General features: G+C 36.4%; 1 protein-coding gene and 1 pseudogene across 1 annotated transcript; both read left to right on the forward strand.

Annotated features, from left to right (window-relative positions):
* The first annotated feature begins 8,041 nt into the window (after positions 1-8,041).
* Positions 8,042-8,977, forward strand: LOC106831590 (olfactory receptor 52J3). Its single transcript, XM_014841898.3, has one exon. It carries the CDS (start codon positions 8,042-8,044, stop codon positions 8,975-8,977), a length of 936 nt encoding a protein of 311 aa, XP_014697384.3.
* Positions 8,978-22,836: 13,859 nt separating this feature from the next.
* LOC106830104 (olfactory receptor 52J3-like) lies at positions 22,837-23,772 on the forward strand (annotated as a pseudogene).
* The last annotated feature ends 465 nt before the right edge of the window (positions 23,773-24,237 follow it).

The following is a 24,237-nucleotide window of genomic DNA, read 5'->3' on the forward strand; positions in this document are numbered from 1 at the left end:
TTCCAAGTCGGTAACATATTTAAGGTTGAGTCTTTCTCTTCAGGGTACCTTTGCAATCTTTACAGACAACTCTGCTAGTTCCTATATTAGTATGAGCTGTGCCTCTCCTTCAACTGGTTGCTCTTCATTTCTCCACATAAGACCTCTTATTTCTAGAGTCTCATTGCCTTGGCATTTCTATTGCACATTTTCACATCTGGAACCCAAAGTCATGTACCTTGGACGCTAATGCAGCCAGTCAGCCCTTTCACTTAACCTCAAAATTTGCTAAGTAGCGGTCAGACACTAGCTTACTCTGCATTCCAGTCATAGGGAAGACATATTACAGTCTCTAGGTGAGTTTTTTCCAACAAAATGTCCATTTCATATTTCATACGTGGTACTTAAGAGAAGCATACAGGAAAGTACTATATGATGCAGTTTCTTTTTTATATATAAAAGCTTACTGATATATAATCCAAATAATAAAAAAATCACCCTTTTAAAGTGCACAATTCACCCTTTTTCAGTATATTCACAGAATTGAGTGACTATCACCACTATTTAATTTTAGAGTATTTTCATCACACCAAAAATAAATCTCATAGCCATTAGCAGTCACTCTCCATTTTCCCCTCCTTCCACCACTAATCTACATTAAGTACCTATGGATTTGTGTATTTGGGATATTTAATGTAAATAGAATCATGCAATGTGTGATCTGTTGTGTCTGGCTTCTCTATTCAGCATGTTTTCAGGTTTCATTGATTTGTACCATATTAAGCATTTCATTCCTTTTTATGACTGAATGATATCCCATTGTATGGATATAGTATTTTTGTTTATCTAGTCATCAGTGAAGGGCATTTGAGTTGTTTCCATTTTTTGCTATTATGAATTATGCAGACAATTTGTTTACTCTTTTTTTTCCTTTTCATGAGCACATGCTTTAGTTTCTCTTAAGTATATATCTAGAAGTGGAAATGCTGGGTGATATTGTAACTCTATGTTTAACATTTTGAGAAACCGCCAAACTGTTTTCCAAAGTGTCTGCATCATCTTGCAGTATGAGCAGTAATGCGCAAGGGTTTCAATTTTTCCACATCCTTGTCAAGACTTGTTATTGTCTTTCTTTTTTATTTAGTTATGATGTGGGAGTGAATTGCTTTATCACTGTGGTGTCTTTGTGCATTCCCCTAATGAGTAATGATATTGAGAATATTTTTATATGCTTATTAGCCGTATATGTATGTTCTTAGGAGAAATGTCTATTTGAATCCTTTACCCATTTTTAATTGTATTATTTGTCTTTTTACTCTTGAGTTTGAGTCCTATATTGTGAGTTGTCTTATCACTATGTTGATTGTGTCCCTTGAAGCCTTCAATTTTTAATCTTGGTGAAATCCAACATATAATTCTTTTTTTTTCTATTACTTGTGTTTTGGTGTCATATCAAAGAAACTATTAACTAACCCAAGTCATGAAGATTTGCCCAAGTTTTCTTCTGAGAGTTTTATAGTTTTAGCTCTACACATAGGTCTTTTGTCCATTTTCAGTTAATTTTTGTTTATGGACTGAGGTATATAGTAGGAAGGTAAATGGATGTCCAGTTGTCCCATGAGCATTTTTTGAACAAGATGCACATAAAGTATATATACTTTGCAGAGGGACTAGTGCAGTAAAATTCAAGAAGTGATAGTTTCTTTTTAAATGTTGTTATTCTTTTTATCTATATTGGTCAATCTTTATCAATATATATTAAATCTTATTTGATTGAGTGTACTTCTCCCTGAAAATCCATCTTGAGGCAAAACTTAAAATATAACGAAAAATTTATTTATGTGAAGATATTCATACAAAGGTAGGTGCAAAAATAGTGGCCTTGAAATTATTAAAGAGCATAGAGACACTACATTATAGAAAATTAAAAAAGATAACACAATATTTACACAATTAGGAGAGTATGTGAAATTTTTAGAGTGTGTGCAGAGCAGCGAGTAGTCACACAGAGGAGGGGCTGGGGCGATTTGGCAAAATAAGATGTCCTCACTTTTGCTCACTTGCAATAGTAGACAATAAGATGAAGTTGTGGTACTGATCCATTTACCACCAGGTGGAAAAATAGGACTACATATTGGTGGTATCTGAGGTAAAAAATGGTGGCAAGTCAACTACACTGAGTTTCTTTTGTTTTGAATATGTGTGAACTACATGATCCCCTTGGACATCTTCTAATACTTCCTTCTCTTTCTTAACTGTGAATGGATATACACAGCAACCTATCCAGAGAAGGGTATAATTACCAAAGACTCAGACATCTCAAGAATGGAAATTCAGGTCACCCAACCAGATAAGCCACCAAGACCTACAGAATTGACAGCTTGGATTTACGGGAATTTAGACTATATTATAAAAGGTAGAAATAATGAGTATCAGTTGTAGTTCTGAGAGCAAATGAAACAATAGGAACTCTGAAAGAACTGGTACCCTAACCTAAGTGGAGAAAAAGGTCTGTGTGGCACAAGGGATATACTGTGGTGATCGTGTAAATAAACCACTCAGATCTTCCACTACAGGGAGAAGACTTGACTGAACACCCAAGCTACTGCTCTGGTCCTCCATCACCTTTGTACCTAGGCCACACTTCCCATGGACTTCTCTCTGACAGTGACAGAGAACAGTAAGATACTAATGTATGTCCACTCACAGGACTTAGGACTTCCCCAACAAATGACTTTGGCTCAAAACTCCATCTTGGCTTGGCTGAATCTTTCTTGGAATTGTGCTACAGTCCCCCAATTTTTCCATTCAATGCTTTGTCTTTACCCTTCTTCTTCCAGATATGAGACTTTTATCCTGGTCTAAATACACTCCTTTCCTTCTCTTGTTTCTATACCTTTATCCTTCATAGGCATTTCATCAACAAATCTCTTGCATTTCTAATCCTGTCTTGGGATTTTCTTCTCAGTAGATCCTAACTAATGTGGAGCCCCAGGTCACCATATCTTTCTTAGGTGTGGGTTGTTGTGTTTATCCATTTCCTATCAAAATTGAGCAATATTCTTCTAAGATATGTCCACATACGTCACTTGGGACCTAACCTATTTTTCTCTGCTACCTTTTTATGTTGGTTGCTTTGGCTTCTCCTGATGATCATGATAAATTATTTCACCCAGGATGATAGCTCTTTGTCTCATCCACTTGTTATTTGGCACAAGGAACCCAAAATGCCTGAGTGACATGCAGAGATACCAGTGTCTTTGGGTGGAAGTACTTCTAATCTGGGAACCAGATTCTCCAAACTCATAGAATCTTGTGGGGTCAGCAATCACAAATTTCCTCAGTGCGTCAATAGAAGTAGTAGTAATGGGAACCTCTCATACTTCTATCTCTTAGTTCTTAGACTCACATATTCTTTCTTTAGAATGATTGATAATTTAGAGTGTGAACTGCATCCTGGAGGATGTACCCATCATTGTAGATTGTAATTTTTAAGCTGGAACTAAGATATGCATTCAATAAGCCAACCTATTACTCCATTGGGTTGTTGGCCTAATAGTATAAGATATAACCAGTGAATCTCATGAACATGTGCCCACTGCTATAATTCCTTGGACACCTCTTGTTGTAAAAGGGATCCCTTGTTTCTATATGATGTTATGCTAAATTCCATGTCAATGCATTAAACATGCTATATGCCTTGGGATAATGGTGCTGACTGAGGCTCTGTGAGCAGGGAAATCAAACTCACACTTAGAATATATGTCATGGTTTAAAGGAATGGTTGCTTATTTTATGGTGGAAAGGTATAATGTAGTTAAATTGTCACCAAATACTTGGTTCATCACTTGGAGCTATATTGGGGTTTATTATTTGCCTCTGCTGCTGGAAGTTTGGGTCTTCAGAGTGTCAGTAGCTAGCTGAGCTTTGATTAGTGGAAGTCTATGCAGTTGGGCCCAACCATGGTCTCTGTCAATGTTAGGAGGGCTACTCTATTTAAACACAGATGTTCTCTATGGTTAATGACAAAGACTGGCTCTCGTCAACTGGATCTACTTGGTTGGATTATCTGGTGGGTGTTATAATGTGACCCAAACATCTTCACACTTTGTGCTACTCCCAGATGTCTATTCACATGCCCCTACCCCTATATTCCTTGATATTAATCTTACAGTTTTTCCTTTTCAAGGCTGTTGACCAACAAGAAAAGCCATTTGCCTTGGTGTATAGAGGCATCATTCTGATCTCTGCCTTTATCTTCACATGGTGCTTTCCCTGTGTACCTGTCTGTTTCTTCACATGGCATGTTTTTATAAGGACATCAGTCAGATTGGATTAGGGGCCCACCCTACTCTAGTATGTCTTAATTTTAACTTAAATAATTATATCTGCAATGACCTTGTTTCCAAATAAGGTGACATTCTGAAACACTGGGTGTTAGAATAGCAACATACGAATTTTAGGGGGACACAACTGAACCAATACAAATGAGCATACCTAAAATATCAGTAATGATTGAAGCAAAGTAATTTTCAGTCAGACAAAGATTTTGAAACTATATTCTCCACTTATCCTACTTTGGGAATTTACATAAGATATGTTCCAGGAAACCTAGAGAGCTATTTGTGAAACGGAAAGACATGAGGTATGAGGAACAATGGATTCAAAACAGGAGAGTAATAAAGTGTATTTCCAGCTAGGCATATGAAAACCAACCAGTTCAGATTGGAACTACAGACTTGAGGCCACTGGGAAGGAGGTCTCCCATGAAAAAAAAAAAAAGAAGTAGTCAAATCTGTATCTATTGGGATATTTTACATTGTAGGCTTCTGAAAAGATAATCCAAATTGTCTTAGTCATTAAATAAAATTTATTGGCTCTTACAACAATAAAGATCTTGGCCTGGTTTTGTATAAGAGTTTTTTGAATAACAAAACTGTGTCACTGGGGACCACGTTTGTTTTAACATTTGCTGTGGGGATTCTGTATCTCATCTCGATCCTAAATTTAGCTCCCCTCATGGATCTAAGATATCTCTTAGCAACTCTCAAGATTACGTGTGTCCTAGTTCATACTCATAGAGGAAGAAATGTGCCTTTAAGCAAATGTCTTAAGAATGATTTTGATTACATGTAAAAGCTTGATTGGACCCAAGAGAATATTTCATTATATAAGTACAGGGAAACAAAAATTGTGAATTTACAGTAGACAGCTTTAATGTTTGTACAGAATGATGGAGAAGATACTAATTCTCATACTTTGTGTTCAAAGCTTTATTTCTTAAGCCTGATTCTGTCTTAAGGAGGTTCCCAGAAACTTCAATGGTATAATAAGAAGATCTAATTCTTTCAATCCAAATCATCACATTCAAATAGGATCTCCAGGATATATACATGATTAACTCTAAAATTAAAGAAGTAAATATTTGATGTCATTAGAGGTTTCAGAAGAAAAATGGCTGTAGAACTGGTAGTACGAATGATTTCTCAATCTGTTTGCATGAATAAAATCCATAGTTGCTCTCATCAGCTGAAACCTAAAATAATAATAATAATAAATTTAACTAGAATTGACTACTTACTATGTATAGGACACTGTTCTAAATGCCTCAGAGACATTTAATTTATATCAAATCTACCCACCGAGGCAGAAACTACTATGATTCCCATTTTATAGTTAAGGAAATTGTGCAATAGAAATAATATGAGAGTCACCCAAAGTCACACAGCTAGTATGTAGGAGAGCCAACACTCAAGCACCAGTGCTCTGACTCCAGGATTGAAATTTTAGACACTTTATCAATAGGATCTTTTAAATTTGTACATGTGAAATTGTGGTGGTGATGGTAGGAAATTCATGTACAGAAATTGTGGATTTGTGTTCTTGTGTTGATCAGGGAACTCAAAGCAATGATATTAGGTTGGAAAAAACTGTCGGTGAAGAGAAATAGTGAGATTTACAGCCAGACAAAAAGCCTCCCATGCAGGTTTAAATATTTGAAATTAAATTAGCCAGTTTCTTCTCTATACAGATCAGTAACCCATAGAATTGGGCTGCCTATTCATATTCATGTGGAAATACAATAGATCTGTTTTCACATATGTCAAGTATAAATGACAAGAGCTGTGTGTTTTATCCCCACTTTTTACTTGTATTTACCTACATTTCAGTTTGCTCCTACACTCTTCGGGGTTTTCTGTTTCTGGAGTAGACTCTAGAAGTCTGTGAGCAGTCTCTGAGGACTCAATCCCAGAGCTCTGTGTAAAGTTTGTACTCTTAGAACTATCCCCTAGGTGATAGAAGCCTAATATAAACATGCCCCCACGCACTGCTCAGAAACAGGAGTAAATGCTAGGCTGCCTGATGCTGCGTGTTAGTCCCCTGCTATGGAGTAAAGAGGTAACTGACTCAGCTGCTGAGTTCTGTTGAACAGATGTGGTGACACGTGAAGAGATACATGAGCAGAGCAGGCTGAGAACTGGACTATGTGCCAAACCTGCACCAGGCAGGAAAAAAATTATGTTTTCAACTGGTAATAAGATTATCTTTAGAATCTCTCAGAAAGATGGAAGGCATTTAATATCATCCTGTCAATTGCATTGGATGAAATGAATTTCTGCGGCACTAGGAAGGAATGGAGCTAGGGGAGACCTATTGTTAAGAGTGGGCTCCCAGTGTTGTTCCAAAATAAGCAACAGGAACTCACTAGCCTTGGCCTTAACCATCATCTTTCTACTAAGCAATGGTTTCTTGATTGGCCAGGATGTCTATATTTTCATAGAACACAATTAAGGGTCAGTCCATCCTGCCACACTTGTACTCTCTATGTTGGACTGAACTCAAAAATATAAATTTTTTTTTTCTCACCTTGATATGTTACTACCTTGAAAAAAAATAATTAAAAGATTGTACGAAAGTAAAGCTATGACAAGGATGAAAGCAAGGTTCTCTATGCTTTATTTTTAACTACAACTGCTGTATCACACACCCCAGGGTAAGTTTCTTTACTTTTTCAGCAGTTTGAGTTATTCTGTAGCATTTTTAAGGCATTGCTTATTTATCTTTCTCTATCCCCTTTAGATCACTGCAGAAGTAGACTTTCTCTATTAATACACTGCTATCCCAGAGAGCTACAAAAAAAAAGCCTTTTCTGGTACCAAGATCATCCAAGGCTTGCAGAGTTTTCTACCCAGATTTCCAGTGTCTTGAACTGATAGAAGGAGTAACCAAGCGAGTATTGGTTCCACAGCAGTGGTAAAGTTAACACAAGTGAAATGAATAGGTGCTCTGAGAATACTTGATATGCTGTGGATACTAAACAAAAGAGTGTAAATTGCATTAGACCACCCTCCTTTCCCTTTCCCAACTGATACTCTGTGTAGTCTGTAAATCATGAACAATGGCTGTTTCTGCTCCCAGCCAAGCAACTCGAGGAGACAGGACTTGCCTGAGAACATGTGACTGTCTCGTATAGTCTGATTTGGTGTCTGTGACAGGCTACTGGGCTTGGGTCAGAGTTTTTACACATGTATCTCTGTATGAGTGAATAATGAGGAGTCAGAAGGCTTCAGATTATGAATGAGTACCTATACATCTTGGTCTATGATTTATTTTCATTATGGATTCCTTAAAGGCGTTTTTGCTTGCCTCTGTAGGGTATTAATTAGGTCTATGTGCGTTCTTGTTGTTTCCAGTGTCACTCACCAGAGAGTGAGTTTCCCAGAGTGGAATCACATCCTATTCTCTTCCAAAGTAAATGGCAACTTCTAATTACTAGAGATCTGTGTTGCATTTGCTGCAAACCTTCATGTTTGGAATTAGAATTCAATCAACAGGCAGAATGAAAACACTGAATATGACTTTGGCCTGGCCTGTCAAATGTCTCTATGTCCTTCACCAACAGGTTTACTCATATAATAAACATGACATCAATTCTATGCTGAAATACTAAGCTAGAAATTGACATACCATGTCTTTCCTCTGATCTCTCTCTCTCTTGCTCTCTGTTTCTCATTTTTCTCCCTGCAGGAGGAGCAGCTTTACCTCCTTGTCCAGTGATAGGATGAAATATCAGAACAGGAGCAGTTTTCACCCAGCCACATTTTTCCTCATTGGAATCCCAGGTCTCGAAGAGGTCCATGTCTGGATCTCCCTGCCCTTCTGCTCTGCTTACCTTGTGGCTTTACTGGGCAATGCCACAATTCTGCTCGTCATCAAGACAGAACAGACCCTCCGGGAACCCATGTTCTACTTTCTGGCCATCCTTTCAACAATTGATCTGGCCCTTTCTACAACCTCTGTGCCCCGCATGCTGGGTATCTTCTGGTTTGATGCTCATGAGATTAACTTTGGAGCTTGTGTGGCCCAGATGTTTCTGATCCATACTTTTACTGGCATGGAAGCTGAGGTCTTACTGGCCATGGCCTTTGACCGTTATGTGGCGATCTGTGCTCCTCTCCACTACACAACCATCTTAACATCCCGAGTACTGATGGGAATCAGCATGTGCATTTTATTTCGTCCAGTCCTTCTTACACTTCCCATGATCTACTTCATCTACCGCCTTCCTTTTTGTCAGGTTCGTATAATAGCTCATTCCTACTGTGAGCACATGGGCATTGCAAAATTGTCCTGTGGAAACATCCGTATCAATGCTATCTATGGCCTTTTTGTCATTTCTTTTTTTGTCCTGAATCTAGTCCTTATTGGCATCTCCTACATTTACATTCTTCGTGCTGTCTTCCACCTCCCATCACAAGATGCACGGCTAAAAGCCCTAAGCACATGTGGTTCTCATATTGGGGTCATCTGTGTTTTTTATATCCCCTCAGTCTTCTCTTTCCTCACTCACCGATTTGGACACAACATACCTCGCTATATTCACATTCTTGTTGCCAACCTCTATTTGGTTATCCCACCTTTGCTCAACCCTATCATTTATGGTGTGAGGACAAAACAAATACGAGAGAGAGTGCTCCATGTCTTTACTAATAAATAAGACTCCTACTAAATTCTTTTACTAAGGATTTTGGTCCATTTAGGAAGACTTGTGTGTCCTTGGCTTAATGAATATCACTTGGTCCTAACCTATTGCTGCAGGTTGCGATACAAGTTGAGTTTTCCTACCTTCTATTAATGGATTCTAAGACTTATAGAAATTTCATTGCATCTCATGTTCAAAAGCTAATAGGCAGGCCAGCTGGGTGGCGTAGCGGTTAATTTGTGTTCTCTGCTTCAGTGGCCCAGGGTTTGCAGGTTTTGTTCCTGTGTGTGGACTTCATCAAGCTGTACTGTGGCAGCATCCCACATACAAAATGGAGGAACCTTGGCACAGATGTTAGCCCAGGACCAATCTTCCTCACACACACACACAAAAGGCTAAGGGGCTATCCTGGAAGGGAACTGTGTGGCCTCTGTCTGCAAGTCTTCATGCAGAGTCCTTGAGGGCTTACGTTTGCTTCTTTTCTGAGGAAAGAACTCATAATATTGGTCTTTGGTGCTCTGCAGCAATTAGAGAAGTGTGGCACTGGAAGTTTGACCCTCTATCCTACTTCATTCATTCAATCTTTCATTCATGCATCCGTTTGATTATTCACTTAACTTACATTAATTATGTGTCTATTGTATTTCTCAATTCAGTGGAATAGCTAGGGATGAATCAATGAACCAAACTAACACAAATGTCTGGCCTGTGAAACTTGCATCCTGTTGTGCTCTTAAAAAAAAAGCCAAGTTCATGAGTTCAAAAAAATCATTGCTAATTCTGTAGCTTGAACTAGAATGATCTGCCAAATCTGTAAGACTCAGTGGAATGATAGCCAAAACAAATATGTATCTTCAAAACAATTTCTCACTAATACCAACAATACCATCACTGATTGCCTCTCTCTGCATTCAGGCCCATAGCATAAACATAAAGTGCATCTTGAAATCAAATTACATTTAGGATTTCTCTCCATCTGCGTGACGCCTTCTGGACTTTTCCTATCATTTTATTCAGTTTTGTTCTCTCAGTCTACATCAGACCCTAAAACACTCCATCCTCAAATCTAAGCCCTCTCATCCTAGACACATGGATCTATCTCTAGTTCCCCCAGTCATTTTAATGTACAAGCTGTCAACCCAACCAATGAATACCTACTTGTTTTTGAGACTGAGGGCTTTCAATTAATTCAATAATAAGATTTCCCAAAGACCAAGCAATAACCTTTTGCATCATCAAACTTGCCACATTGGCTTAGATTTTTAAAAAGCAATATTTATTTTATCTTTATCATACTTTTTAAAAAAGACACTAAAGTAGCAATATAACAACTATCTTGGTTTCTATAACTAACAAATTAATGACTTTCAATATTAATGCTCATCTCAAAGTAATACTCAATAAGATATTTACAGAATTAAAGTTGAAATCACCTTTAACACTGCCCTGCACAATTTCTTGCCATTTTTCCAGAGGCAAAATATATCATGTGTTTTTCTAACATCACAGTACAAAAGTTTTTTAAAAAATTGATATTTTATTGGCTTATAACAATGTGTAAATTTCAGGCATAGATTATTATATATCAGTTTCTGTACAAATTGCTTCATGTTCACCACCAATAGTCTAGTTTTTATCCACCACCATTCATTTGTGCCCCTTTACACTTTTCACCCTCCCTCCACAAATTTTTTAGTTTTACAACCAGGCACAGTATTTTAGTTAGATCATTTTTTTTATACAGATTAAAATAATTTGTGTTTTATTTTAAGTATTCATATATTAATAGATACATATATATGTATTTTAATTAGAAAATATGCTGCACATTCTTGAATTTATTTCTTTGTACTTTTGTAAATAATTTATCTAGGTTTTATATTTTGAGGTAGAATTATTGGGTAGCAAGACTGCAACTAGTTAGAACATATTTCTGCTTTCTTGATCTTTGGTTTTGATCACTTTTTAAAACAATTTCAAATATTCCAACATGTTTCTTTTTTTTCACTTCATGTTTTCCTAATTAAATTTTGCTTCCTGACCGTAATTAGTTAAGTATTAGTTTTCTAATTAAATTAATTTGTAACTACCCTACTCTGAGCAAAATAAAACTTTTAGGTTTTTTTTTCCTTTTCTGTTTTACTTGTACAGTGCATCTCTCTCTCTCTCTCATGTTGGAATTATCTGGAATTGTGTTTCCAGGTTGAAAAAAACTTTTTATATGACCTTTTTTAATTATTCATATATATTTTAATGCTTTATTTCTGCAACAAATCTTCATGAATATCTCCTTGCTCTCGGATTCACAGTCTTTGTGGAGAATATATCTATTATTCCCTAGTACACCCCTGATGCCAGTGACAATTCCACCTGCTCTGGTAATAATTAATTATATTTTTATATGTAAATATGTCCTCATTTGCCCTCATATTTGAATAACAGATCAAAAATTTGTAGAATTATGGAACAAAGTTTTATTCCATCAGCTTTTTGAATTAATTGTTCAACTTTTTTTTTCTGGCAGCTAGTGTTGTTAATGAAAGATGATGTTAATCATTTTCTTCTTTTAAAAAGATTTTTTTCTTGTACTTTGGAAGTCATCTTAATTTTGATGTTTTAAATTTCATTATATTGAGTCTAGATATTTAATTTTTTATAAAAAATCAGATTCAGTATTCAATCGGTTCTTACGTTCTAAGACTATATATCTAATGATTTTAGGAGCTTTTAAAATTTTATTTCTTTAAGTATTTTCTTCCCAACTTTCTTTCCATATTCTTCTGTAAATACTTTAAAATAAAATTGGAACTCGTTATCTTACTACCAGGTATTTTAACTTTCTTTCCCTCCTTCCATCACTTTATCTATTTTACTGTGGTCCTGAAAATGCATGCACCAATTTTTAGTACTCACAATTTTTTTTTTTTTAGGAAAATTAGCCCTGAGTTAACTGCTGCCAATCCTCCTCTTTTTGCTGAGGAAGACTGGCCCTGAGCTAACATCCATGCCCATCTTCCTCTGCTTTATCTGTGGGATGCCTGCAACAGCATGGCGTGCCAAGTGGTGCCGTGTCCCCACCGGGGATCTGAACCAGCAAACCCCGGGCTCCTGAAGTAGAACGTGTGAACGTAACTGCTGCGCCACCGGGCCATCCCCTAGCACTCACAATTTTTGTTTTCAGTGGTTTCCATTCCACTCTTAAGTTCCTCAGTACAATTATTTTTCAATATTTAAATTTTCTATGTTAATACTTCTCATAAAACCTATGCCTTCTTTATGATTGTAATTCTTTTTCTCTCAATCTCTCTCTCTCTCACCTCTTTAAGGCTGTTGACCACATGTATTTTAAAATCCAGAACCGAATAATTTTTAATTCTATATCTTAGAAAATTCTAGTTTCTTACTATAGTATTAGCTCTTTTTTTTAGTCTTATAAATAATCTTTGAACATCTGGGGACTATTAACTGTGAGTTTCTCTTTGCAATTGTGATTTCTTGCTGGCCTCTTCAAAGACCCTGATTAAGCAGCCCTTGCAGGTTGCGTTTATTAAAAAGCACATTCTGAGATGAAGATTTGCCTGTAGGAAGCTTAATCCAGTGTTGTGGTGGGTAGAACAATAACCCATTAAAGATATTCATTTCCTAATCTGCAGAATTTCTGAGTATGTTAAGTTTCATGGCAAAGAGAAATTCAGTTTGCAGATGGAATTAAGGTTATTTATCAGCTGGCTTTAAGATAGGGAGAGTATCCAGGACTATCCAGGTGAGCCCAAGGTAATCACTAGAGTCCTTAAAAGGAGACAAAACAAGCAGAAGAATTAGAATCAGAGACGGAGATGTGATAACAAAAGTAAAGTCAGAGTAATACCACATGAGGAGGGCTCAACCTTTCACTGCTGGCTTTGAAAATGGAGAAGAGAGACATGCGTTAAGGCATATGGGCAGCCTGTAAAAGCTGTAAAAAGAAATAAAACATTATCCTTTAGTGTCTCCAGAAAGGAATGCCAACCTGCTTACACTTTGATTTTAGCCCAGTGAGAAATGCATCAGCTTTCTAACAAACAGAAATGTAAGATATTAAATTTGAGTTGATTTAAGGCGCTAAATTTCTGGGGCTGCATTACAGAAGCCTTAGAAAACTAATACAGATTTTCTCTTAAAGTTGGGCGAGGTAAATGAACAAAGAAGTGATGAAATGCCAAGAAACATCAGCCAGATGTTTACACAAGGATCTCTGAGCTGGAGAGGCCCTTCACAGTTGTCCTGAATTAGTGTGAATTGAGTGAGCTTGTATCCTGCTTCATCAACCAGTCATAACGGGGGCTCTCTTGGTAGGTGGATTTGATCTTTGGCTAGGAAGGTCTCGTTAAGCAAGAGGAGAACTAAAAAGAGACTTTGCCATGGACTCTCAGGCGCATTCCTAGTATTAGAGGAATGAGTACTTCAGATCTGAAAAGAGGCTACCCAATTAAAGTATGAATTTTGTGTAATCGAGACACTACTGTGTAACTCCACCTACTTCTTTAGGAATTTGCCCTTTATTCCTTCTTGCTTCTGGCTTAAGAACTTCATGAAATAGAGGAACATTAATATTCCTCCTTTGAAATATAACTACCACTTGTGTTTGCAGGTATATGCTAGACTGCTTATTCTTGTTCTTTAATAATTGTTCCTATAGATTTTGAAGTTATGTAAATCAATCACTTATTTTTAATATTAATTTTAATATATCTAGAGCTTTTTGGGGGGAATGACAATAGTACATAGACTCCCACCTTAATGAAAGAGACTGCATTTTTTAAAAGCATAGGAAACCAAATTTTTTAGCATATCCCATTTGACAATAGGTCTGAATCAAGCGATTTTTTAAAATAAATTATTTATGTCAGTTTGCATTGTTCAATTGTTGTATGGTCATTATTTAAACATTGTAAATTCCTTAAGTTAAAATGAGAGGAAATAATGTTTATATTGGAATGACCCAGAAACATTTTGACATTGTGATGATGTTTCAAAACATGCCTTTCTGTATGATTGACTTTTTAAATGATATTATACAGTATATTGTTTTACATATTTTGTGTATATTTATAAATGAACAGTATGTACTTTATGTGTAGATTCCTAATGCATTTTTATTTTAATGGAAGTATAATAATATCTTTGAGTGAATATACTATTTTGTCCATGTAAATATTTATTTTGTTTTTACAATCAATCAAAACAATATAACAAAAATTTTTGTGCACAAACCTCATTCCTTTTGAAATAGATAATATAAATATTCAACATTTCCAATGATCTTCATTTCTTCATTTAGACCCATTTAAAAGTTCTGTCATTTTCCTTTGGCTGGCAGTAAACATTTAGCATTTCTTGTTGTATAGGTCAGCTGGCAATTAAACCTGCCAATTTTTGTTTATTTCAAAGTATCTTTATAGATAACTCAAGAATAAAAATAGTTTTGATTTGCATTTCCCTGAGAGCTAATGATGTTGAGCGTCTTTTCATATGCCTGTTGGCCACCCGTATATGTTATTTGGAGAAATCTCTGTTCAGATCTTTTGCCCATTTTCTAATTGGATTATTGTTTTTTGTTGTTGTTGAGCTGTCTGAGTTCTTTGTATATTTTGGATATTAACCCCTTATCTGATATATGGTTTGCAAATATCTTCTCCCAATTGTTAGTCTTTTTGTTTTGTTGATGGTTTCCTTTGCTGGCAGAAGATTTTTAGTTTGATGTAGTCCCATTGGTTCATTTTTTCTTTTGTTTCCTTTGCCCGGTCAGACATGGGACTTGAAAAATATGCTGCTGAGACTGATGTCAAAGAGCGTACTGCTTATGTTTTCTTCTAGAAGTTTCATGGTTTCAGGTCTTACATTCAAGTCTTTAATCCATTTTGAGTTGATTTTTGTGCATGGTGTAAGGGAATGGTCTACTTTCATTCTTCTGCATGTGGCTGTCCAGTTTTCCAACACCATTTATCGAAGACACTCTCTTTTCTCCATTGTATGCTCTTGGCTCCCTTGTCGAATATTAGCTGTCCGTAAATGTGTGGGTTTACTTCTGGGCTCTCGATTCTGTCCCATTGATCTGTGTCTGTTTTTGTGCCAGTACCATGCTCTTTTGGTTACTACGGGTTTGTAGTATATTCTGAAATCAGGGAGTGTGATACCTCCAGCTTTGTTCTTTTTTCTCAGGAATCCTTTGGCTATTCGGGGTCTTTTGTTATTCCATGTAAACTTAAGGATTCTCTGTTATATTTCTGTGAAAAATGTTGTTGGGACTTTGATAGTGATTGTGTTGAATCTATAGATTGCTTTAGGAAGTATGGGCATTTTAACGATGTTAATTCTTCCAATCCAAGAGCATGGAATATCTTTCCATTTCTTTGTGTCTTCTTTGATTTCTTTCAACAATGTTTTATAGTTTTCGGTGTACAGATCTTTCACCTCTTTGGTTAAGTTTATTCCTAGGTATTTTATTCTTTTTGTTGCAATTGTAAATGGGATTGTATTCTTAATTTCTCTTTCTGTTACTTCGTTGTTAGTGTATAGAAACGCAATTGATTTTTGCACATTGATTTTATATCCTGCGACTTGACTGTATTCCTTTATTGTTTCTAAAAGTTTTTTAGTGGAATCTTTAGGGTTTTCTAGATATAAAATCATGTCATCTGTAAAGAGTAACAGTTTCACTACTTCTTTTCCAATGTGGATCCCTTTTATTTCTTTTTCTTGCCTGATTGATCTGGTTAGGACTTCCAATATATGTTAAATAAGAATGGTGACCGTGGGCATCCTTGTCTGGTTCCTGTTCTTAGAGGGATAGCTTTCAGTTTTTCTCCATTGAGAATTGCATTTGCTGTGGGAAATGCAAATCAAAACTACAACGAGGTGCCACCTCACTTTGGTCAGAATGGCTATAATTAACAAGACAGGAAACAACAAGTGTTGGAGAGGATGTGGAGAGAAGGGAACCCTTGTTCACTGCTGGTGGCAGTGCAAACTGGTGCAACTACTATGGAAATCAGTATGGAGTATCCTCATAAAATTAAGGATAGATCGACCATATGATCCAACTATCCCACTGCTGGGTATTTATCCAAAGAGCTTCAAAACACAAAGGCATAAAGATACATGCACCCCTATGTTCATTGCAGTATTACACACAATAGCGAAGACTTGGAAGCAGCCTAGGTGCCCATCAAGGGATGAATGGATAAAGAAGATGTGGTATATTTACATGACGAACTACTATTCAGCCATAAGAAATGATGAAATCCAGCCATTTGTGACAACATGGATGGACCTTGAGGGTATTATGCTGAATGAAATAAGTCAGAAGGAGAAAGTCAAATACATATGATCTCACTCATAAGTAAAAGATAAAAACAAGGACAAAAAAACACATAGCATTGGAGATTAGACTGGTGGTTACCATAGGGGAGGGGGGTAGGAGGGAGGGTAAAAGGGGTGATTAAGCTCACATGTGAGGGGATGGACTATAATTAGTTTTTGGGTGGTGAACATGATATAATCTACACAGAATTTGAAACGTATTATGATGTACATCCAAAAATAAACAAATAAATGAAAAAAGAATAAAATTAAAATCTGAATAGATATTTAAAATGTAAAAGAATTGAATTAGTAATTGAATATTTGCCACACTGAAAATCCTAGGTCTAGATATCTTCACTGGTGAATTCTACTATACGTTTAAAAGGGAATTACTATCTCACTATGCTGCATGAACTCTTCCAAATCATAGGAGTAAGGAATGCTTCCCAATTCATTCTATGAGGCTGTTATTACCCTGATATCTAAACCAGACAAAGATATTACAAGGAATAAAACTACACAACAATGCCTCTTATAAATACAGACACAAAAATACTCAACAGAAGGTCAGTAAACTTAATCCAGCAACATATAAAGAAGTTTTACAACATAATTAAGTGGAATTTATCTCAGAAATTCAACATTGATTTAACATGTTAAAAATTAATCAATGTATTATAGTACATTAGTAAAATAAACGATTAATAGATGTGGTCATCTTCACAGATACAGAGAAAGATTTTGACAAAAACCAATACCTTTTTATAATAAAAGTTCAGAAACTAAAATTAAAAGGAGACTTGTTCAACCTGATAAACACCATCTACAAAAACTAACATCACATTTGATGGTTGAAGATTGAATGTTTTCCCTAAGATTAGGAACAAGTATGTGTGCTCTTTCTACTTCTGCTCAACATTGTAGACAGAGCATAGAAGTAAGAATATAAAATGAAAAGCATTCATATTAGAAAGGAATAATTATAATTATTTCAGTTAGCATATGACATAATTTTGTACAAAGTCCACAATAAAACCATTAGAATTAGTAACTTCATATTGCAAGATATAAGATCAATACATGAAAATAAATTGTATTTCTATACACTATCAGTGAAATGTCTGAAAATAATATTTAAGAAAACAATTCCATTTTTAGCAGAATAAAACAGTAAAATACTTAGGAATAAGTTTAGATAAATTAAAAAATTTCACATTGAAAATTACAAATTATTGAAAGAAATGTGAAAGGATTTAAATAAATGGGAAAACATCCCATGTTCATGGATATGAAGGCTTAATAATGTTAAGATTATAATACTCACCAAATTGATACACAAATTTAATGTGATCCTGACTGTTATTTGTGTGTAGGGACACAACACGCCCTACAAGTGTGCTGTGCCTCCAGTCTTAGAGTCCCAAACCAACTCTACTTCATCTTACCACCTTGCAGAGTTCTCCTTTGGTTGTCTCCCATGCCAAAAAAATTGCCTATGCCATCTTGTCTATACTTGAAGCCTAAATCTTTTATTTGTTTTAAAATGTTTATCTGTAAGTAATTTAACTTTAAAAACAGCACTCCACTATATATCTTAGGTTCAAGCTAAACAACATAATACTAGATTGAATTTTGTAAGAAAAATGAGGTCTAAGTATCTTAAAGATAAATTAAAATAATCAACATAAGCCTGGTAATGAGACCATTCCACATTACTGAGTTAACAAGAATGAAAGTAACAAGAATCTTCACTGCCTAATTATTTCTCTCCCACATAAATTCATCTCATAAGACAACAGAGCTGTGTTTAAGACACCCAGTCTCTTGTCATTTCAGCGGTTTTATTTAAAATTATTATTTTTCCTTCAAGTTAGTTGAGTCAGCTCTTTCGCTTTAGCATTGTTAGAAAGTAAAACAAGAAAACAAAACAAAACAAACTACAACAAAAAATGGCCATAATTATAGTCACTAGGATAAAAGAGTGTTTCTTCATAATTCATTTAATGAAAAGGACGTGGCATATATGTTGTTGTGTGATATTCATAAATTGTCAAACAGCTTCTTGGACAAAGTGTAGAGGTCTTCTGAAATTCCTTTTCTGAAGCAGGGGCATAGTTATTTCAGGTCCAGCATTTGACATAGGGAGGAAGAATCAAAAGGTTTGGTGTTGCTGATAAAACAATGAGCCACTTAACTAGGACATTCCATCAGTTTATTCATCTGGGACAATTTTTATTTCTTCTGTAGAAGTAATTTCCACTCGTTTTCCCCTAACGCTTTGCAACAAGTCCTGGGGTTTCTCTTCTAAATAGGAGTAAGTGGTTACAGTATAGAACAACTTGGCTTGATTTCAGGTAGTATCAGGATAAGCCTGGGATTGTCTTCTGCACCCAAAACACGGGAACATGATAAAGAGATATAATTATCTATCCTGGGTAGGACTGCAGAGTCAAGCAGAATCATACAGACTAATAGATTCTACGGATATCAGCATCCATCAGCAACCCGGCTATCTCTGAACATTGGAAACCAGAATCATTTCTATGGTGAGAGAAACTCACTCACTAAAGTGAAGGGCAGGTTTGAGGTGCCTTAGTAGGCATTTAGAAGAAGCAGTGCCAACTCCACCCTGTGTATTTTCCGATGTGCATGTAGTTACGTGAGCATGTATTGCAAGTGAAGACCTTACAGCAGGCTTCTGGAACCCTCAGCAGGCTTGTGGAAACATAAAATAGGCTCAAGTTCCAAAAACAGAAAAAGGAGGCAGTATCATGTATTCTTAATAGCGCATGTTTAGAAATCAGACATTGGGGTTCAAATTCTATCTTGGTTGCGTTCTAGAAGTAAAACCTTTGGAAATTAGCTACATTTTTCTATAGCCCAAGTTTTCCATCTGTAAAATGGAAATAAGCATATTATCTATGTCATAGGACTATTTTGAAGATTAAAGAGGTTAAAATGTAAAAAGCAGTTTGAACGAACTCTGTGTATATCTTTTAATACTTACACTTAATAACACATTAAATAAATACAGTCCTTAATGGAACAATAGGCTAAAGGCCTCCGGTAGGAAGGTTTCACAGGAAAAAAAGGGATTAAGTATGTATCTTCAGGACATTTTAAATTAAATGCAAAAAACCCCCCGAAGAATCCACCTGATCTTGCTTAGCTTGCTTAAACATTAAAGGAAATTTTGTCTCACTTTAAAACAAAGTGGAAACATTGGTCTAAAATCCTTGTCACCAGGAAGTTGGTCAGCTTTTTTGTCACCAAAGAATAAGTTTCTTTCAGTATTTCAGAGCTGATGTTCTGAGACGCCTCTTGATCCTACGTTTCGCTGTTGTCACGGCCTTGAGACTTCTATCAGCAGAAACTCAGGAAGATCCTTCTTCATTCACAACCAGCAGAAAAAGGGTCTGAGCTTTCCTAATGTTTCTTAAAATTAACTCTGACTGAACTCATCAGTTGCATGAACACCAACCAAGAAAATGCCATATGCAAATGTATGTATATCTATGAAATGTAAAATTTACAGAGATTCAATTTTAAGTTTTGTGTGATACAACTCGAAAGATAAGAGTCAAAAGAAGGATTTAACCTCATGCTTTGTAGTCTGTTCTTTAATTCTTCAGCCTGATCATGTTTTTTTCTTAAGTACTGTCTAAGATGTCTGCTCTCCTGTGTAGTAAAGAGGTATAATTCTTCAACTCAAAATAATTTCATTTTAGTGACAATGAGAAATATGTATACATTTGACTTAAAAATGAGGGAAAAATGTTTAAGATAAATGAGAACTTTCAGACCAAAGTCTGTATACACTTAGTGGTATGAAAAATTTCTCAGTCTGGGTTATACAGATACAAAGTGTATAAAAGTGGTGTTGTGAGCTAAATTCCATTTTATGTAACCAATTAAAAGGTGCCACGTTTTGTACTAAGTGCCTGATATTCACTGTTTAATTTATTCTTCAGAAAACCGTATGCTGTTGGTACTATCATATCCCTAATTTTCCACTTGAGGAAAGTGAGACATAGAGATGATTATCAAATCCCCAAGGTGCCCTAGCTAGTCCTTGAGATGTCCAGTATGAGAACTGATTCAGACCACTTCCAGAATTGGATATTTTTACCACTTATCTCTACGGCCTCTGTGATATATATAGGGAAAATTGTAGGGGAGAAGAGTGAGAGGAACAATCATGGACAAAGGATGGTGAGACCAAAGGCTCACAGATCTGAATCCCTGCAGCTAAGTATTCAATGAACCTAGAACACATGGTCGGTGAAGGGGGACAGTGAGAGTTAAGCCTGAAAATTGAGTCTCCTATGCCAGGTTATTGTGTTGAAACTCAGAATATGTATTAAATATTATTTTATCTAGAAACAACAACCCATAAAATTTGGCTACAAAATATTTGTTGAGAGAGATGAAATGCAGGTATCCTTATGCCATATATAGATGATAACATCTGTGTGGTTTTGCCCCACATTTGTAATTTCCTCCATATAAATCCCTATCCACATCACTTTTTCTTGGCCTTTTGTTTTTCTAAACCATAGTTTATGAGCTTTGTCAGCAATCTCAGAGGATTCAATCCCAGGACACCATTATAGTAGCAAACTGAATTAACTCAATTGTTCTCATGTCATAAACACTTGAAGCTTGTCATATAAAAATAGGGATATAGAGCTTTGCTGCCTGATTTTTCCCTCATGTCTCTATTCTTGTGGAAGAAGGAAGAAGCATCGCAGGCAAATTTTCTTTTCATTTAGAGATGTACTGCAGTCAAATGAAAGACAGATGATCAAAGGTGGCTGAGAACTGCTGGACCAGAAGCAACATGCATCATGTAGTCCAATTTCTGAATCTAACAGGGGGGAAACACTTGTAATTTTTAAATGCAGATTGGGTATCCTTGAAAATATCTAGAAGATCCAAGGCATTTAAAATCTTTCTAGAAAATGATTGTGCAGTTGGTTGATAAAGTACAATTTCTGCTTTTGGTTTGGGTTATAAGGAAAGACATGGCCTTTGGAAGCATGATGAAAGTGTGAGGTGAGCAGTGGCTTATTACTGAGAGTTTATTTCCAGAGATGAACCTAAGGTATGCATCAGGGTGTCTAGAAGGCTTGTTCTTGGCCAACATCCTGCAACTGAGCAATGACCGTTACCTGGATGGTTCAGTTCTTAAAAAACACAAATAAGGGAGGCATTGCAAAATACAGCTCTTCTCTCTCTCTCTCTCTCTTTTTCTCATCTAATCTGAGGCTAGATATACCATTTATGTTATGTTTTTACCTTGATATAGTTCCCACAGAAATATGGAGCCATATAAAGGATAAAAACCAGAGTCTGTATCCTGATTTTGAACCACTCTGCTTGAAGTTGGAGACCCAGGAAAGTCCCTTTATTTCAACATTTGAGTTTATGGGGTCTGATTTCTCGTTCATCATTTTGAAGGCATTGCAGAGGCACTCTTCTCTCTCTCCTTTAGACAATTACAGAAAGGAATTCACTCTCCAATTAGATTTTGTTATACAGAGAGTTTTGTGCTGGTCAGAATTGCCTTCCCCAGGTCCGTAACCATGTGAAACCTGCTAGGTTGTCCTCTACTCACATTTCCAGTGACCTAATCGGGCGGAAGTTGTAAACCTAGTGCCTGCTATTTTGCAGCAGTCTTAAAATTAGCAGGCTTTCTCAGAGGTGCTGATGTGGAGTGGTAAGCGAAGGAGGAAGCTTTCAAATACCACTAGGAACCGTTACCATCATAATACTAAAATGAGCCACTAGAAATGGGATGGTCTTGGGAAAATAGAGAAATCAATGAAAATCTAGAAAAGTTTTAGTATTATCTTTCTTTCTGGGGTCTCTAAGGTGTGCACATATATGACCCAGCCTGTGTGTGCTCCTAGACAGGCATTCCCTAATGTCCATGCTTTTGTTTGTGATCGTGTGTATCTCTGATATTCTGTTTCTGTCTTTTGGACAGGATGTTTGGCTTGATCTTGGTATTTTCTCTATGTCAATAAATGATGACTGAATCACTAAAGAATTTCTGTATTTTCTAATTAAGGACGTGTCTAGTCCATTTGTGCCTGTGACTTTACTTTCTTATCTGCCTGTCTCTTTTTGTATTTATTTCTGTATTTCCATGTGTATCCTTGATTTTTCTTGTCTCCATCTTCAGACAGGGACTTCACAAAAGGTATGGTGCATATGAAATTATTCCATACTTAATGTCAAGTTCTATGTCTTATAACTCTGCCATGGGTCTGCTGATAAGTGTTACATGATAAAAAAAATTAACATTAAATCTGTATAAGGATTAAATTCTTTGAGACTGGTCCAAACAAATGAGTATGGCTCCATTTAGAATAAAAACTTACATTAATATGCCCTTCCAAATTAGAAAGTTTTCAACTTCATTATATATTGAAGCAATAAGTTTACCATTTTCAGAACCACTTCTTATTCAAAGTTTTTTTCTCTCTCTAGGAATGACAAATTCTCCTACTCTGTCATTTGGAGGGATGTTTTATTCCAACAGCAGCATTTTTCACCCGGCCACATTTTTCCTCATTGGAATCCCAGGTCTCGAAGAGGTCCATGTCTGGATCTCCCTTCCTTTATGCTCTGCTTACCTTGTGGCTTTACTGGGCAATGCCACAATTCTGCTCGTCATCAAGACAGAACAGACCCTCCGGGAACCCATGTTCTACTTTCTAGCCATCCTTTCAACAATTGATCTGGCCCTTTCTACAACCACTGTGCCCCGCATGCTGGGTATCTTCTGGTTTGATGCTCATGAGATTAACTTTGGAGCTTGTGTGGCCCAGATGTTTTTGATCCATGCCTTTACTGGCATGGAAGCTTTGGTGTTATTGGCCATGGCCTTTGACCGTTATGTGGCGATCTGTGCTCCACTCCACTACACGAGCATCTTGACATCCCAGGTACTGATGGGCATCAGCACATGCGTTATAGTTCGTCCAGTCCTACTTACACTTCCCATGATCTATCTGATCTACCGCCTACCCTTCTGTCAGGCTTATATACTATCTCATTCCTACTGTGAGCATATGGGAATTGCAAAATTGTCCTGTGGAAACATCCGTATCAATGCTATCTATGGGCTCTTTGTGGTTTCTGTCTTTCTTCTGATTCTAGTCCTTATTGGCATCTCCTATGTTTACATTCTCCATGCTGTCTTCCGCTTGCCATCACAAGATGCACGGCTAAAAGCCCTAAGCACATGTGGTTCTCATATTGGGGTCATCTGTGTCTTTTATATCCCCTCAGTCTTCTCTTTCCTCACTCACTGATTTGGACACAACATACCTCTCTATATTCACATTCTTGTTGCCAACCTCTATGTGGTTATCCCACCCTTGCTCAACCCTATCATTTATGGTGTGAGGACCAAACAAATACGAGAGCGAGTGCTCCATATCTTTACTAATAAATAAGACTCCTACTAAATTCTTTTACTAAGGAATTTTGTTCATCCAGGAAGTCTTGTGTGTCCTTGGCTTAAGGGATGTCTCCTCGTCCTAACCTATTGCTGCCAGGTTGCGATACAAGTTGATTTTTCCTACCTTCTACTATCACATTCTAAGACTTGTAGAAACTTCATTGCATCTCAAGGTCAAAGGCTAATGGGCTATCCTGGAAGGGAAGTGTGTAGCCTCTGTCTGCATGTCTTCATGCAGAGTCTTGGTAGCATTAAGTCTGCTTCTTTTCTGAAGAAAGAACGTATTTATTGGGTCTTTGGTGCTTTGTAGTATTTAGAGAAATGTGGCACTGGAAATTTGACCCTGTATCCTACTTCATTCATTTATTCAATCTTTCATTCATGCATTCATTTGATTATTCAGTTAACTTACATTCATTTGGTGTCTATTGTATGTCTTGAATCATTCTAATTGCCTGGG

Source organism: Equus asinus, chromosome 20 (genome assembly GCF_041296235.1).
Source record: "Equus asinus isolate D_3611 breed Donkey chromosome 20, EquAss-T2T_v2, whole genome shotgun sequence".
Taxonomy (NCBI): Eukaryota; Metazoa; Chordata; class Mammalia; order Perissodactyla; family Equidae; genus Equus; species Equus asinus.